General features: G+C 31.5%; 3 protein-coding genes across 5 annotated transcripts in view; 2 read left to right on the plus strand and 1 right to left on the minus strand.

The window, feature by feature from the left end:
- LOC126881999 (intraflagellar transport protein 140 homolog) overlaps positions 1-19,317 on the plus strand; it is a 335,998-nt gene that overhangs the window by 182,073 nt on the left and 134,608 nt on the right. The gene's annotated exons all lie outside the window — the stretch shown is intronic.
- The window catches only part of LOC126882002 (putative ankyrin repeat protein RF_0381), a 65,861-nt gene that overhangs the window by 4,968 nt on the left and 41,576 nt on the right, over positions 1-19,317 (plus strand). The window contains exon 2 of one of the 3 annotated variants that reach the window (XM_050646768.1): positions 2,970-5,674. The exons of 1 other annotated variant lie outside the window; for it this stretch is intronic. In XM_050646768.1, the coding sequence (XP_050502725.1) occupies positions 3,128-5,620 (2,493 nt within the window). In that variant the 5' untranslated portion in view covers positions 2,970-3,127 and the 3' untranslated portion in view covers positions 5,621-5,674. Of the gene's footprint in view, positions 1-2,969; positions 5,675-6,036; positions 6,307-19,317 lie in introns of those variants that run through there. One more of the 3 variants, XM_050646771.1, reaches the window with a different exon arrangement.
- Positions 6,556-8,851, minus strand: LOC126882011 (uncharacterized). The gene is made up of 3 exons (XM_050646783.1): positions 8,142-8,851; positions 7,270-7,620; positions 6,556-6,840 (listed from the first exon to the last, which is right to left on the minus strand). Exons 1-2 carry the CDS (start codon positions 8,330-8,332, stop codon positions 7,407-7,409), a joined length of 405 nt encoding a protein of 134 aa, XP_050502740.1. The 5' UTR covers positions 8,333-8,851; the 3' UTR covers positions 6,556-6,840; positions 7,270-7,406.

Below are 19,317 nucleotides of genomic sequence, written 5' to 3' on the forward strand. Positions count from 1 at the left end.
ACTGATGTGTTGTCGCTGTCTGTCAATGTCAATTGTCGGACCTCATTATTATGAAAATTTTGTTTACCAGAAAATTGAGAAGGAAAAGGAGAACCGAAAATGAGTTTATTTAAAAGCCCTATGGAATATGAGTTCTCTAGTAGTATAGATCTCAACTTTTTTAGTCCCTTGTCCCTGAAATCAATGTGCGACAAGTTTGTAACCCTACTTTTTAAGGCCAAAACCAAGTTTGTTTTCATCCTAGATGGATGTTGAGAATGAAAATTTATGAAACGGTTACTAAAACAAGGCTTACGATACCACTCCGTCCTCAGAATGCCATCACTGCCACGATGAATAAGCATGTCCAAAAAAGGAATCATATTATCAGCATCAGCCTCCCTCTCAACTGTAAACTTTAGGTGTTCACATTGGGCATTGAAGGTGTTCAAAACATCAGATACTTTGTTTTCAGGGACCGACAAAATCAAATCATCTACATATCGCTTAATAAAAGGTATGTGAACCGGTATCTTTTCTTTACAAGTTGTTATAAGTTCATCCAAAACAAAGTTACATAGGATGGGGGATATTTTGCTACCCATTGGAGTGCCAAAGATTTGTTTAAAAAAATTACCATTGAACAAAAAGATGTTGGAGTCAAATATGAACGTTAAGATTCTTATGAAATCCTCTACACTGATCTTGGTATGCAGAGAAATGCTGTTCCAGTTGTTTTTGATGCTGTTAAGGATAGCATCTAGTGGTAAGTTTGTAAACAATGACACAACATCTAAACTAATCAATATATAATTATTCGGAACTTTAACATTGTTGATGAAGTTACTAAACGTGAAGGAATCTCTAATATAGAATTCATTGGATTCTTTGTAGGAAATTGTGAGAATCTCTGTGAGGTGTTTAGCAAGTTTACTATTGGGAGCATCAATTGAAGAGACAATAGGCCTCATTGAAATAGTGGGTTTGTGAACTTTAGGAAGTGTATAAAACCTGGGTGCAACTGCATTATAGATTTTCAAGGATTTTGCAGCTTCTGTTGTTATGGATTTGGAAGAAGCTAAATCCGAAACCAGCTTGTTCGCCTTTTGTTGGAGGGTGCACACCGGACTATTCCTTAGTTCGATGTAACTTTTTTTGTCATTCAATAAACTATTACTTTTTTCAATGTAATCATTCTTATACATTGCCACTGTTACATTTCCCTTGTCACTCCTAACAATGTAAATTTCCGGATGTGATTTTAAAAATTGTTTGCACTCATTGTATATATTGTTCAAAAAATGCCCTTCTTTACTTGTTTTGTGTAGAAAGTTAGTGATAACATTAGTGCTTTGAGATCTCATGATGTCCTTCTCCTGGAGTTCTAGACCAGAAATTAGAAATTCAATATCTGAGAGAAGAGAAGACATTTTGAAATCTTTAGCGCTAGGAAATAGGCAAAATTTTGGACCCAAAGACAAAAGTTTTTTGACATTGTAAGGAAAAGTGATGTCAGTTAGATTTTTAAACCATTTTTCTTGGAACGTTATTTTTGAAAATTGATCTATTTTTATTTTGTTAAATTTTTTGATGTTATTATTTCTAATTTGGAAAAATACTTTATTGTATTTAATTTTTTGATTTTTTGTCTTCACCTTCAATGCCCAATGTGAACACCTAAAGTTTACAGTTGAGAGGGAGGCTGATAATATGATTCCTTTTTTGGACATGCTTATTCATCGTGGCAGTGATGGCATTCTGAGGACGGAGTGGTATCGTAAGCCTTGTTTTAGTAACCGTTTCATAAATTTTCATTCTCAACATCCATCTAGGATGAAAACAAACTTGGTTTTGGCCTTAAAAAGTAGGGTTACAAACTTGTCGCACATTGATTTCAGGGACAAGGGACTAAAAAAGTTGAGATCTATACTACTAGAGAACTCATATCCCATAGGGCTTTTAAATAAACTCATTTTCGGTTCTCCTTTTCCTTCTCAATTTTCTGGTAAACAAAATTTTCATAATAATGAGGTCCGACAATTGACATTGACAGACAGCGACAACACATCAGTAATACCACCTAAAATAACTTTTGGTTCCTTGCCCTACATTCCAGTTCTGACACCTAAGCTAATTAACATTTTCAGAAATGTTAATGGCTTAAAAATTTCAACTAGGAACGTGAAAACGGTATCTAAGTTATACTCAAAAACAAAGGATCCCTTCACAAGACAAGAGTCTTCGAATGTTGTTTATTCCATACCGTGTTCCAATTGTAACATCGTATACATCGGGGAAACATCTCGCAATTTCCACAGTAGGGTGATCTCACATCGTAGTGATATAAAAACCAATAAAATAAATGCATGTGCACTTACAGAACATGCATTAACTTTGAAACATGAGTTTAATTTCGAAGATTCATGTATTTTGGCCAAAGAATCAAACCATTCAAAACGTGTTTTCTTGGAAATGTGTTTGATAAAATCCAGTAAGTCTTGTATAAATAAAAAGTCTGACATAGATAAACTGAGCAATATTTATTGTTACTTACTGGAAAAACATCAAAAATAAAATAAATATTTCTTATACATATGCACTACACAATACATCTGTGTGCATAACAGGTTGCATACCATTAAGACAGATTTAAAAATAAAAATTACCCAGTATGGGCCTATTGGTTTTTTGAAAATAAATACAATATTAAAAACACCTAATTACATTTTAATCTGACTGTTTTTTCTTTCTGTTCTCTATGTATCAGAGTTAAAACACACCATCAAAAGATGTCATAGAATAAATATAAAAATTTACCATCCTTACCAAATTTTAGAATGTATTTTGTCCATTATTTTCTGTATTCTATGTTTGTGTTAGTATTGTTGGGGGTCATAAAGCTTTTAAATAATCTCAACGACTAGTAAGTTGAACTGACGAATTGTGATATTTTATAAAAATTTACATATTTCTTTTTATCTATATTACAGAGTCTTGAAAAAGGAATAAAACCATTCCGAAAGCTAGACAAAAAGTCAAAAGAGTGTTTCTTTAACATCCTGGCCAACCTTCTGACTGCAACCCTAATAAACTAGTTGTTTGTTTATATCGACAGTCACTAATATCCAGTATTTCTTGTATTTACAATATGGGGTTTTTTGAGAACATCCGAAGAGGATATGGTTCTGCTAGCGTAGATTTCCTAAAACAATGGACCAACTTCAACATCAAGCTTGCATCACTCAACAACAGAAGGATTTTCCTTCTGAAATGTAGAAGAAATCTTTGTTTTCCTGTACACATAGAGAATGGAAAGTTTAACGTCAATAACTTGTTACATCATAAAGGAGGTAAATTAGGTAGTAAAATTCAAAACTTTAATTCAAATTTAAAAACCAAAATCTTAAACTTAGAAATTTCAGTAACAATAAGTGATATCACGTACATAGAAAAGAATTTACATCAATTAAAAAATATATTAGAGCAACATTTACCTGCTCCTTTACTACAAGAATTTTATAGAAGACAAAAAATTAAATACAATAAAGTATTTTTCCAAATTAGAAATAATAACATCAAAAAATTTAACAAAATAAAAATAGATCAATTTTCAAAAATAACGTTCCAAGAAAAATGGTTTAAAAATCTAACTGACATCACTTTTCCTTACAATGTCAAAAAACTTTTGTCTTTGGGTCCAAAATTTTGCCTATTTCCTAGCGCTAAAGATTTCAAAATGTCTTCTCTTCTCTCAGATATTGAATTTCTAATTTCTGGTCTAGAACTCCAGGAGAAGGACATCATGAGATCTCAAAGCACTAATGTTATCACTAACTTTCTACACAAAACAAGTAAAGAAGGGCATTTTTTGAACAATATATACAATGAGTGCAAACAATTTTTAAAATCACATCCGGAAATTTACATTGTTAGGAGTGACAAGGGAAATGTAACAGTGGCAATGTATAAGAATGATTACATTGAAAAAAGTAATAGTTTATTGAATGACAAAAAAAGTTACATCGAACTAAGGAATAGTCCGGTGTGCACCCTCCAACAAAAGGCGAACAAGCTGGTTTCGGATTTAGCTTCTTCCAAATCCATAACAACAGAAGCTGCAAAATCCTTGAAAATCTATAATGCAGTTGCACCCAGGTTTTATACACTTCCTAAAGTTCACAAACCCACTATTTCAATGAGGCCTATTGTCTCTTCAATTGATGCTCCCAATAGTAAACTTGCTAAACACCTCACAGAGATTCTCACAATTTCCTACAACGAATCCAATGAATTTTATATTAGAGATTCCTTCACGTTTAGTAACTTCATCAACAATGTTAAAGTTCCGAATAATTATATATTGATTAGTTTAGATGTTGTGTCACTGTTTACAAACTTACCACTAGATGCTATCCTTAACAGCATCAAAAACAACTGGAACAGCATTTCTCTGCATACCAAGATCAGTGTAGAGGATTTCATAAGAATCTTAACGTTCATATTTGACTCCAACATCTTTTTGTTCAATGGTAATTTTTTTAAACAAATCTTTGGCACTCCAATGGGTAGCAAAATATCCCCCATCCTATGTAACTTTGTTTTGGATGAACTTATAACAACTTGTAAAGAAAAGATACCGTTTCACATACCTTTTATTAAGCGATATGTAGATGATTTGATTTTGTCGGTCCCTGAAAACAAAGTATCTGATGTTTTGAACACCTTCAATGCCCAATGTGAACACCTAAAGTTTACAGTTGAGAGGGAGGCTGATAATATGATTCCTTTTTTGGACATGCTTATTCATCGTGGCAGTGATGGCATTCTGAGGACGGAGTGGTATCGTAAGCCTTGTTTTAGTAACCGTTTCATAAATTTTCATTCTCAACATCCATCTAGGATGAAAACAAACTTGGTTTTGGCCTTAAAAAGTAGGGTTACAAACTTGTCGCACATTGATTTCAGGGACAAGGGACTAAAAAAGTTGAGATCTATACTACTAGAGAACTCATATCCCATAGGGCTTTTAAATAAACTCATTTTCGGTTCTCCTTTTCCTTCTCAATTTTCTGGTAAACAAAATTTTCATAAAAATGAGGTCCGACAATTGACATTGACAGACAGCGACAACACATCAGTAATACCACCTAAAATAACTTTTGGTTCCTTGCCCTACATTCCAGTTCTGACACCTAAGCTAATTAACATTTTCAGAAATGTTAATGGCTTAAAAATTTCAACTAGGAACGTGAAAACGGTATCTAAGTTATACTCAAAAACAAAGGATCCCTTCACAAGACAAGAGTCTTCGAATGTTGTTTATTCCATACCGTGTTCCAATTGTAACAACGTATACATCGGGGAAACATCTCGCAATTTCCACAGTAGGGTGATCTCACATCGTAGTGATATAAAAACCAATAAAATAAATGCATGTGCACTTACAGAACATGCATTAACTTTGAAACATGAGTTTAATTTCGAAGATTCATGTATTTTGGCCAAAGAATCAAACCATTCAAAACGTGTTTTCTTGGAAATGTGTTTGATAAAATCCAGTAAGTCTTGCATAAATAAAAAGTCTGACATAGATAAACTGAGCAATATTTATTGTTACTTACTGGAAAAACATCAAAAATAAAATAAATATTTCTTATACATATGCACTACACAATACATCTGTGTGCATAACAGGTTGCATACCATTAAGACAGATTTAAAAATAAAAATTACCCAGTATGGGCCTATTGGTTTTTTGAAAATAAATACAATATTAAAAACACCTAATTACATTTTAATCTGACTGTTTTTTCTTTCTGTTCTCTATGTATCAGAGTTAAAACACACCATCAAAAGATGTCATAGAATAAATATAAAAATTTACCATCCTTACCAAATTTTAGAATGTATTTTGTCCATTATTTTCTGTATTCTATGTTTGTGTTAGTATTGTTGGGGGTCATAAAGCTTTTAAATAATCTCAACGACTAGTAAGTTGAACTGACGAATTGTGATATTTTATAAAAATTTACATATTTCTTTTTATCTATATTACAGAGTCTTGAAAAAGGAATAAAACCATTCCGAAAGCTAGACAAAAAGTCAAAAGAGTGTTTCTTTAACATCCTGGCCAACCTTCTGACTGCAACCCTAATAAACTAGTTGTTTGTATATATATATATATATATATACACATTACTCTATTAATACCAAGCCCACTATATTAGTCAGACAACCGGAAGCCCACCCTTAATACGCCCGATAGAGGAGTGTATTTTATGTAGTTATATAGGAAATTCTAAAGTTAGTAAAGGCAACCTTTGAGGGGTAAGTTATTTTAATACACAAATAGTAGATATATGGTTTAGGTCTTTCGAAGCCCAAACATTTGAAGGCAATACGAAGCCAATTGTATAAAATGTTTATATTTACCAGACTATATGAAGCCCGACAGGGTTGTCAGATTTCTCAACTTTCACTATTTTATATTGCGTACCTGATCATATTTAAAAATGATCTTTTCGTACAAAAATCGGATTTGTTTAGGTTTAAACATTTTTGAAAATAAAATATATATTATTTAAAAGTAATTTATTGGAACTAAAAATAATCTATGTGGTTCAGTAAAAATAAAAATAAGTAATCACTTCCTTTCACGGAATGTATTATACACATATGTTTTTATTCGGACCCAGTCCTTATTTTCGAACACGTGTGGATGTAGTTTCAGTAGTTCGTCACATTCATGTTTCCGAGGGGTAATTTTTTTTTCAATATGTTATTCAAAGTACTGAAGTAAAACTTGTTTTTCATTATCTGACCATTTGGCTCTGAATCTCTGGATGGATTTCGTGGATGATTCTAAAAACGTCAAAACGTTAAAAAAATACAAAAAAAAATCACGTATGAATATATTTTAACTAAATATTTTAATATCTAATATTATTATTTCATATTTTTTCCAGGGACGGATCCACAGGAATAATCCAAATTTTAAGCGCAGAAAAGTAAAGTGGTCGTTTAAAAAGTTATGACCTATATTCATTTAAAGTTTTATTTTAATATTAAAATTTCTAACCGCCAAAAATATTTTCTATGTTAACCTGGTAATAACGGTGGTAATTTTGAAAAAACAAAAGTAGGGAAAAATCTCAGGTATTCCCGTTTTTTCTTTCTTTTATCTTTTTACTTTTATATTTATTCATTGATAACGTAACTTTAAACAAAATATGGCGGAATATCAAAAAAATTTGTTTTGTGATGATCGTAGACACTTTTACTTATTCATACCTTTAGTTTTTTTTGTTGGTGGTACGGCGTAGTACGGCTTAGTCGCCTTTTTAAAATAATTTCTTGATAATGTGTTTTCATTATATGTTGATCACGTTCCGTTGACTGATGCACATATCTGTCAGAATCTCCAGTATCTAATTCGTCTTCAGGTTTTTTCCCCTTGTAACCCGCTTTAGCACCTTCTGCATAATCGGTTCTTCATCGCCTTCGTATTCAGAGCTATAGTATTCGTTATCATCTATATTGATTTCACTTAATTTTTTTCCTCGGTACCGATTTCCCTTGCCTTTTTCCATAAGTAAAAGAATCTTGGCTACTTTAGCAGTCTGGTAGATATCTTGCGGTAGTCTAAAAGTATTTTATTAATTTTAAAACGATTTAAATGTCTATGTAGATACATGGTTTAGGTATCCATCGAATTTACCTTATCGGAAACAGTGAGAGTCTAATAGAACAATAATTTATTTTAAATACGGATTTATGAAGCATACATTCTAACAACGATTTTCGAATATTAAAGGGGAAATAACGATTTTTCATATATCGCATTCAAATATATCGGAAAGGCTGAAAGAAAATATGCTGGTAAATTTTAAAAAGAAATGTTTATTCATTAAACAAATTTAGACTCAACACGCGTTTTGCTAAGTTCGGACAAGGAACAATTAAAACCCGGTTTTAACTATTTTTCAAAGAAAGCTTTTTGAAATATTTTGTGTACGAGATACCTTTAAAGTAAACTTTTCGAAACTTAACCATTGTTGCTAATTCTATTACATTATGTATGATATATCATATCAAGCATAAAAAGTTTAAAAAAATCCTAACCAAAATTAACAGTGCATGCATACTCTTAAAGTTGACATTACCTGTTAAACTCGGTATGTGTCTTCTTTGTATGTCCCATAAAAGTGGCGATTTGTTCCATTTCGTCATCATCGAGGGCTAATAATTGCAGAGTCGTGGCAATTTGTTTCCTAAATCTAGTTGATGTCAATAGTTCTGGATGTTTGGCTCCACAATTAATAGCTATCTTTCTAATTGTGTTTGCGCCAGACATCCAGCGATCTTCGGAATCAGGATTTGCAAAAAGATATGGATTGGTTTCTGGTACAACATTGGTTTCTTGTCTGACTTTTAGTAAAAGGCTAATGTATTTTTGCGTCTGGAATGAAAATAAAATTGGAACAGGTTTTGAGCCTTTACCTCCAGTTACAAAACGCCTATGATTTTTATATATAATCTTTTCAACTTCAGTGAGTGCCTCTGTAAAACTTTCTTGATTAAGTGTATCGTAGTTCCTCCCGTAGGTTTCTACTGTTAAATACTGCACGTCCCCTACTCTTTTACGGTTAAAAATCACCGTCTTAGCCAAAATACATTCTGTCAATTTTTTATAATTACTTCTAATATTGGTATTTTCCTGAAGTAGTTTAAACAATTCAGCTGATAGCGCATTTAAGTAGTCATTAAAAAGCTTTATACAGGGTGTTTCATTGGGAAACGGAAATACTTTAATGATGAATAGAGGTCACCAAGGCGGTTCTAGGTATACTAAATTTTTTGCCCTACCGACTTTTATATCGGAGTTACAGGGTGTTTTATCGATTTTGCTCATTTCTTTCCTAAGCCATAATTTTAGAACCACCCTGTATATTTTTTTAATATTTGGTACACATATCTCTAATATAAAACCCAAACGACCGAGATACTAACCACAAGAAAAATCCAGGTCCGTATTAACAAAAAATTATAAAATTATTGTGACCTTAAAACAACACCCTGTATATTGAAATTTTAAAAATCTGTTTGCATATTTGAAAAGAGCACAAAAAACTAAGTCTAATAGTTCGCTTCGATATTTCGGCCAGACAATTTTTTGGTTTTAATTTTGAAATTATATTGAATTTTTTTAAGAACTCCACATTAAGAAGCAGGTATTATTAACTTTTAATTATAAATTATTAAATTCATTGAATAAATACTCATTTTAAAATGAATCAATATTTATTTACCACATTGGAAAGACCCAATTATTAATCACAAGAAAAATCCAGGTCCGGATTAACAAAAAAACATAAAGTAATTTTGACCTTGAAACAACGCCCTGTATATTGACATTTTTAAAAATTGTTTGCACATTTGAAAGGACCACAAAAATCCGAGTTTATAGATTCACTTTGATTTTTTGTGCAAATATTTATTAACTTTAATTTTGAAATTAAAAATATTAAAATTTTCAAGAACCCTGAAATTAATAAGCAGGTTTTTAAAGCACTTTTATTAATAAATCATTCAAGTTAATGAATAAATACTAATTTTAAAAATAATCAGTTATTATTTACAGCATTAGAAGGACTTACTTACTAATCACAGAAAAATCCAGGGCCGTATTAACAACAAAATACAAAGTAATTCTGACCTTGAAAAAACACCCTGTATATTGAAATTTTTAAAATACGTTTGCACACCTGAAGAGAGCACGAAAAACTAAGTTTAATGTCCCGCTTTAATTTTTTGTGCAGACAATTTAATGACATTACTTTTGAAATTATATCGAAGTTTTTATTATGAGTTCCCAGAGTTCTTAAAAATTTCGACATAATTTCAAAATTAAATTCATTAAATTGTCTGGCCAAAAAATTGAAGCTAACGATTAAACGTAGTTTCTTGTGCTCTTTTCATACCTATGTGCAAACGGATTTTGAAAATTTCAATATACAGGGTGTTGTTTCAAGGTTACAATTACTTTATATTGTTTTGTTAATCCGGACCTGGATTTTTGTTGTGGTTTGTAAGTGGGTCATTCGAATGTCGTAAATACTTATTGAATATTTTTAAAATGGGTATTTATTTAATAACTTTAATAATTTATTGTTAAAAGTGCTTTAAAAATCTGCTTTTTAATTTCAGTGTTCTTAAAATTATCAATATATTTAATTTCAAAATTAAAGTCATTAAATTTCCTTCACGAAAAATTTAAGCAAACCGATAAACTCAGATTTTTGTGGTCTTTTCAAATGTGCAAACAAATTTTGAAAATTTCAATATACAGGGTGTTGTTTCAAGATCACAATTACTTTACTTTTTTTTTTGTTAATCCGGACCTGGATTTTTCTTGTGATTAATAGGGTCGTTCCAATGTGGTAAATAAGTATTGATTAATTTTAAAATGAGTATTTATTCAATAGCTTTAATAATTTATAATTAAAAGTTAACAATAGCTTCATTTTAATGTCAGAGTTCTTAAAAAATTCAATATAATTTTTAAAATTAAAGTCATAAAATTGTCTGGCCGAAAAATGGAAGCGAACAATTAGATTTAGTTTTTTGTGCTCTTTTCAAATATGCAAACAGATTTTCAGAATTTCAATATACAGGGTGTTGTTTTAAGGTCACAATTACTTTATAATTTTTTGTTAATCCGGACCTGGATTTTTCTTGTGATTAGTTTGTCGGTCGTTTGGGTTTTGGATGATACACATGTGTACCAAATATCAAAAAAATATACAGGGTGGTTCCAAAGTTATTACTTAGGAAAGAAATTGGCAAAATCGATAAAACACCCTGTAACTCGGTTATAAAAGCCGGTAGGGCAAAAAATGTAGTATACCTAGAACCGCCTCGGTGACCTCTATTTACAATTAAAGTATTTCCGTTTCCCAATGAAACACCCTGTATCACTTGCTAGTGGCAATTGCAAAGGCTTTTCCCAGTGTTTCTCTTTAAGGGTTTTCAAAGCTAAACTAGACAGTTCGTTACACCAGTGACCCTCAATTAACTTTCTTAGATCGTTAATTTCGATTTTTTTAATTTTCTGATCGATCCATTCTATACCAGGAAGACGTTTTTTTTTTTCTAGAACTAGTTTGTATGCTACATCACAAACCGTTTTTAAGTTGGATCCCATATGCAACGCTAGTGATGGTGATTTGAAGCTTTTACTCTCTACACTATAACCACTTATTTCCTTGGTAGCAAGTATTAGGTAATTAAATAGTTCTGGTTTCAAGGCATCAAATAAATTTTTAATATCATATGATTTTTTTAATGTAATAAGTAAACGGACCAACTCTCTCATTTTATTCGAAATAACATTAATTATTTGTTTTCTTTTATGTTTTGAGAGAAGAGTTTCGCCGTACATACAGATTAGGGTGTCATTCTTTACTGCTTCACTTTTGTCATCAGGACGCATGATACTGAATACTTCGTCTTTGATTCAAGCATTTTGTAAAAAAGTTGAGTTTTTCACATTAACCATCGCCATAAAAGTTTGTGAAGCAGATAAACAATTCTTTGGGTTTGACGATGACCTATTTTTACAGCTTTTAACGTGTTTGCTTAAAAACTCTTTAGTGTAATGCCCCAGACAATGACTACAAACAAAGTATTTTGGATCTAGTTTTTTTGAAGATTTAACAGGGCGTGTAATATTTTTTTCTGTTTGTAGAATAAAATATCCTTGTTTTCTTAAAGCAGCTACAAGTTCCATACGTTTCTTACTTTTGGGCTTTAGGGATTTGATTAACTGAACTTTCTTATTATCTGGATGGTGCCTGAAAAGGTGTCTGGTAAAATGAGTAATAACGTCTTTGAAGCAAATGGCACATATTGTTGGCCGCTCTCTTGCTGAAGGTTTTCTTTCGTAGTTAAAAAATATCTGTTTTACGGACGAATGTACTTTCACTCTGAACAATGAACCCAATATACAAAATTGTAGGATATGGGCTACTGAAAAACCGCAGCTTTTTCTAGAAACACGCACCCAGTACCCGAAGAAGACAAAGTCTGGTTGGGAATAATAGGTCATCACTTAATTGGGCCCTTTTTCTACGAGGAAAATCTAACTGCAGAACGTTTTATAATGTTATTAGATAAAGACATTTTGCCTGCTTTGGCAGAGGTTGTCCGAGAAGACCACGAGGTGTGGTTCCAAATGGACGGATGTCCTGCCCATAATAGCCAGACTGTAAAAGAATTTCTCAACAATTGTTTTAATGATTGTATTATTGGACCAAATTGCAAAATTAAGAGGCCCCCTAGGTCTGGAGATCTTGCCCCAAACGATTTTTTTTGGGGGCATTTGAAAACCAGGATTTATTCCGAAAAAAAGTTAAATTCACTAGAAGAACTTAAAAATAGTATATGCGAAGAATGTAGAAAAACTTCTCCTCGAATATTGGCTAACGTTCGTAGAGAATTTTACAATAGATTAAGGTATTGTTTAGTTCAAAATGGTGGAATATTCGAGCACTTGCTTTAATTAAATATTAAAACTGTGTTGTATGTTAAATTTTATGATTAGTGTATTAAGTATTAGTATTATTATAGTATTAAATCATTTAAAATAAATAAATAATTTTGCCGTTATTTTAGTGTGATAAATTGACGATAATCTTGTGCCAACAAATATGACAGATCTTTGAAATTTTTAAAAAAAGGTGTTGATTGTTCCTTAATAACTCAAATAGGTGATGGAAAGGGGAAGATATTTTCGACAATTTTCACTCCACGACGAAAATAATTCGTTTTTTGAGAATGCCATCTGATATAAAAAGTAATTTGCTACAAAAAAGTCTTATGCACTTTTAGCTAAAACAATTAGGGAAGCAGGAATATGTATTTCTTTATTTTTGCATTGTAATTCCTATGGTACGTAATGAGATGCAGCACCCGGTATATATTTTTGATATACTTCTATAAAAAACACCATTACAATTTAGAAAGCTGGCTCATTAAATCCGCACAAGGTGTCTCGAGTATTAAAAACAATCGCCAATACCTTGAAGCAATGTTGCCAATTCAACGGGACTCGTACTGTATGTGAATCAACTCGGGCTTCGAATACGCTGTAAATATATTAAATGTGTATATAAATATACACCTAATGTTCGAGACGCCCCCTACCCATCAAATCGATGAACTAAATGGCGTATGTTTGGAGATACTCCCTGACAATTCGAAGCCCAAAAAAAATGTGTTATTGATAGCGTTGTGCAGCGTACAGTTTAGGCTCAAACATATACACGTTAATCTTTAGGAAGCCCGGAGTCGGGCCTCGTATTGTCGATGCGGGCTTCATATTAATAGGGCAATATGGAACTTTTGGCTTCGTATTATCGGTTAATGAGTATATATATATATATATATATATATATATATATAAGTTATTGAAGAATAAAAGCCATTAAGTAGAAAGTTAACTGATTTTTCTGAAAGGACATTCTACAAAAGTCACGTTGAAAACTAGACAAGGAACTCGTTATCATAATCTCTAAACAACTCTTACCCGATAATTAGGGCTAATTAATATTCACTTTCAGTGGTAAAACCCTACTAAAATAACTATAAATGAAAAACTAGTCATTACTAATGACCACAATCCCAGGTAATAAAATCATATTATCTTAATCCCTCAAGAATGGTATTTTCCAAAATTTACACAAAATCTAAGAATATTAGATCTGTCTATAAAACAATTGTTAAGAATGTATTTTGTATTCCTACTTATTCTTCTATAATAACTCAAAATTAAAAAAAATAATTTCAATTTTTCTAATACAAATTCGGCTAATTGACGAAGTCCCTGATCACACAAACAACAGCCCACACACATAAGAAATTTTTGAAAATGAGACGCATTATCTACACGCCGTTAAAAAATTTTTCCCTCGTTTTCGAATATACCTTGATCACGATATTTTATATCTCATGCTTTATTACACGTACTTCCAGAAATTTTATTATATGTACTTCCAGAATTTAACTAAAAATAAAAAAAAAATGTTAACTAACGTACCATCCCCAAAGCATTTTTTAATTTGAGACGTATTCCCGAATAGCCCGCAATACATCGCAAGTTTCAGAATTTTTTTCTCTTGTTTTGGAAAATACCTCCATCACTATTTTTTTTATATGTTATGCTTAATTATATTTACTTTGAGAATTTAACAAAAAACTGAGAAAAAAAGTTGACTAACGATCCATCCATAAAGGATTTTTGAATTTGAGACGTATTACCGAATAGCCCGCAATACATCTAAGTTTCAGAATTTTTTTCTCTTGTTTTGGAAAATACCTCCATCACGTTTTTTTTATATGTTATGCCTTATTATATTTACTTTGAGAATTTAACAAAAAACTGAGAAAAAAGTTGACTAACGTACCATCCATAAAGGATTTTTGAATTTGAGACGTATTAACGAATACCGCGCAATACATCTAAGTTTCAGAATTTTTTTCGCTTGTTTTGAAAAATACCTCCATCACGATTTTTTTATATGTTATGCTTAATTATATTTACTTCGAGAATTTAACAAAAAACTGAGAAAAAAAGTTGACTAACGATCCATCCATAAAGGATTTTTGAATTTGAGACGTATTACCGAATAGCCCGCAATACATCTAAGTTTCAGAATTTTTTTCTCTTGTTTTGGAAAATACCTCCATCACGATTTTTTTATATGTTATGCTTTATTATATTTACTTTGAGAATTTAACAAAAAACTGAGAAAAAAAGTTGACTAACGTACCATCCATAAAGGATTTTTGAATTTGAGATGTATTACCGAATAGCCCGCAATACATCTAAGTTTCAGAATTTTTTCCCTTGTTTTGGAAAATACCTCCATCACGTTTTTTTTATATGTTATGCTTTATTATATTTAATTTGCGAATTTAACAAAAAACTGAGAAAAAAGTTGACTAACGTACCATCCATAAAGGATTTTTGAATTTAAGACGTATTAACGAATACCGCGCAATACATCTAAGTTTCAGAATTTTTTTCGCTTGTTTTGGAAAATACCTCTATCACGATTTTTTTATATGTTATGATTAATTATATTTACTTTGAGAATTTAACAAAAAACTGAGAAAAAAAGTTGACTAACGATCCATCCATAAAGGATTTTTGAATTTGAGACGTATTAACGAATAGCGCGCAATACATCTAAGTTTCAGAATTTTTTTCGCTTGTTTTGGAAAATACCTCCATCACGATTTTTTTATATGTTATGCTTAATTATATTTACTTTGAGAATTTAACAAAAAACTGAGAAAAAAAGTTGACTAACGATCCATCCATAAAGGATTTTTGAATTTGAGACGTATTACCGAATAGCCCGCAATACATCTAAGTTTCAGAATTTTTTTCTCTTGTTTTGGAAAATACCTCCATCACGTTTATTTTTATATGTTATGCTTTATTATATTTACTTTGAGAATTTAACAAAAAACTGAGAAAAAAAGTTGACTAACGTACCATCCATAAAGGATTTTTGAATTTGAGACGTATTAACGAATAGCGCGCAATACATCTAAGTTTCAGAATTTTTTTCGCTTGTTTTGGAAAATACTTCCATCACGATTTTTTTATATGTTATGCTTAATTATATTTACTTTGAGAATTTAACAAAAAACTGAGAAAAAAAGTTGACTAACGATCCATCCATAAAGGATTTTTGAATTTGAGACGTATTACTGAATAGCCCGCTAGCCCGCAATACATCTAAGTTTCAGAATTTTTTTCTCTTGTTTTGGAAAATACCTCCATCACGTTTTTTTTATATGTTATGCTTTATTATATTTACTTTGAGAATTTAACAAAAAACTGAGAAAAAAAGTTGACTAACGTACCATCCATAAAGGATTTTTGAATTTGAGACGTATTAACGACTAGCGCGCAATACATCTAAGTTTCAGAATTTTTTTCGCTTGTTTTGGAAAATACCTCCATTACGATTTTTTTTATATGTTATGCTTTATTATATTTACTTTGAGAATTTAACAAAAAACTGAGAAAAAAAGTTGACTAACGTACCATCCATAAAGGATTTTTGAATTTGAGTGGCATTATCTACTCACCGTCAATACATCGCCCGTTTAAATTTTTTTTCCAAACATATATAACATATATAACATTTTTCTTGTCAATATTATCTGTTTTATTCATTTTTGATAAATTTATACCAAATTTTTGTGAAAATATGAAAAAAAAAATTATGGATGAAATCTATGGCTAAGGTAACACCGGTAGATTTTCATTGTATAAAAAAACCCATTTATCTCAATTCTTCTCAAATGACACATGTCCGTCTTTGATATGAGGCCACTCATTTAATTTACCATCTTCTTCTTCTTCTCGTAGCACTACAACCCGGGAAGGGTCTTGGCTGACTGCTCAACTCGCTTCCATCTCGAACGGTCGTCCATAATAGATGGGTTAATGGGTAGCCCATTGTTTTTAAGTCTGACCATATATTGTCTCTCCATCGCATTCGTGGGCGTCCTAAGAGCCTTTTTACTGTAGGGACTTCCTCCCAGATTAACTTGGCAAGGCGGTTATTAGGGACTCTATGGACATGGCCAGCCCATCTTAGACGTTGAGATTTAATTTCTTGATATACATCTACTTGACCTTAGCATTTGTTCTCATTCGGTATTTTCTCTTAAAACATTTAAGTTTTCTTTCAATTGCTTTGATCAGAGACTACGTCTCAAACCCATACATGACCACCGGTCTAAACACTGTTTTATAACATATTCTGATCTGTGATGTTGCCAGAAGATGGAGGGAAGTTGCCAGGAACCGACAGGATTGGCGATTTCTTTACGAGCAGGCCAAGATCCACAACGGATTGTCGAGTCACTTAGGATGATGATCTTTGATGTTCGTTCGTGTCAGCGCTGTTTCATATTATAAGAATTTAAACGTGCGAGGGTTAGAACGGACGACGATATTCCAATAGGGGCGCATGTAATCATATGGAGCCTTTTTCACTAGACGGTGGTTGGAACGTTCGGCGAAATCGCCTTGTTTATGCCGTCCCTCACTTACAACAACAGACAACAGCCGTGCCGTCTTTACGCACCCAGTAGCATAGGGGACTTAATGCAGCCTTTCATATGATACTGTCGTTCAGTCGCACGAAGGTAGTTTCTTTGGTTGTTTGGTACATTATTTTCATTTGCACTTTGTGACTGTTTGAAGTAGGTGCATATATTTAATACAGGGTGAGTCATGAGGAACTGTACATACTCCTACCTCGTATAGATGCTCCTATGGGGAATAACAAATGACCATTAAAAAGTTTCTGCTTCCATTGTTTAATAATATGCAGGGCGAGTTTCGCATTTTGACAGAAATTTGTATTCGTCATAATTTTTGAACGGTCAAATCGATGTGTCTCTTATTTTGGTCAATCGTTACACTATTACCACCTAATCAACTGATTTATTCAAACTAGAAAAAAATCAGCTACGGCTTTAAAAAATTAGTTCGTTTGGGTCTTAGAAAAAATTTCACCCTGTATACGCTTTTTGAAAACTCGAATATGAATTTTATAAATTAGACAAATAGGCAATTAAAATGGCATATTTATTTTTTCCCCACACGATTACTTAATTTTTTATTAAAAAATCAAATTTGTCAAGATTGGAATTTTAACCCAAAAATGAAAAAAAATATGAAATCACTCGCTACTAATTTTTAATATTTTTTTCTGAAATTTTTACAGCACATATCTCTTGCCATTGTGAAGACTATGAAAATTGTTGTAGGCTTTCAGTTTTCTTCTTGTAAAAGTTATGAATTTTTAAAAATAAAAGGTGCAGATTCGTGAATTGCAAAGTTAATGCGCAAAAATTAAGTAAAAAAATTTAAAATTTATCTATTTGATCACGTCTAGTTAAACTATATAGTTCAAAGAGAAGTGTTATGGGGAGTTTTAGATCTAGACGTGTTATAGAAAAAAAAATGGTGAAACTTTTAAATTTAAGAAAAACGTTGTTTATTTTTTTTATTTTTATGGTAAAATTGCGATTTTGACAAATTTGATTTTTTAATAAAAAATTAAGTAATGTGTGGGGAAAAAATAAATATGCCATTTTAATTGCCTAATCTGTCTAATTTGTAAAATTCATATTAGAGTTTTCAAGAAGCGTATACAGGGAGAAAATTTTTCTAAGACCCAAACGAACTAATTTTTTAAAGCCGAACCGGATTTTTTCCTAGTTTGAATAAATCAGTTGATTAGGTGGTAATAGTGTAACGATTGACCAAAATAAGAGACACATCGATCTGACCGTTCAAGAATTATGACGAATGCAAATTTCTGTCAAAATGCGAAACTCGCCCTGTATATTATTAAACAATGGGAGCAGACACTTTTTAATGGCCATTTGTTATTCCCCATAGGGGCCTCCATACGCGGTAGGAGTATGTACAGTTCCTCATGACTCACCCTGTATTATGATGTCTCAGATTGATAGTGAAATATTAGTAACATTAATGGAAGCGAGACATGTTCTTTGGGACAAAACAATAGAAATATATAAAGATAGAAACTTGACGAGAAATGCTTGGAATGGTATATGCCGTGCACTTAACAGTGAATTTGACGAATTAGGTGATAAAGAAAAAAACACATTTTATAAGTACAGCAAAATTAAGTATATGTTACTGATAACAACAGTAATTAAAACTGCTAAGTATATTATAATAAACTTTATTTTACATAGTTGCCATTAACGTTGAGTATAGAGGGTGTTCCATCAATATGTGTGAATATAAGAATATATAAATCGTATCTTTTCGTTAATAGTATGGACCCAATGAATTATATACCTATACCCATATAATATATACCTTTTATTCTACGAAATTATATTTAGTTTTATAGCGTAAACGACTCGGTGAAGATTGGAGTAGGGCGGCGGTCACGTCTTGTGTGAAATTATCTAAAAACAACATTTAAAACGAGGGGAACATTTTTTTAAAATGAATGGATGACAGAGGGTCTTTTAAATTCTGTAAATGGAAAACATAGATTGTAATGTTGTTCTGAAGCTGTTTCCTTGTGGAATTTTTGTAATAAACTATTCTAAATGGGAAATAAGCCATAATTTAACTAAAAAATATTTTATTAACGTTTCGACGCCCAAATCGGATGTCGAAACATTAATAAAATCATTTTTTTAGTTCAATTGTGGCTTATTTCCCATTTAGAATAGTTTATTACATATATTGTATGACTAATTAGA

This window comes from Diabrotica virgifera, chromosome 3, assembly GCF_917563875.1.
Source record: "Diabrotica virgifera virgifera chromosome 3, PGI_DIABVI_V3a".
NCBI lineage: Eukaryota > Metazoa > Arthropoda > Insecta > Coleoptera > Chrysomelidae > Diabrotica > Diabrotica virgifera.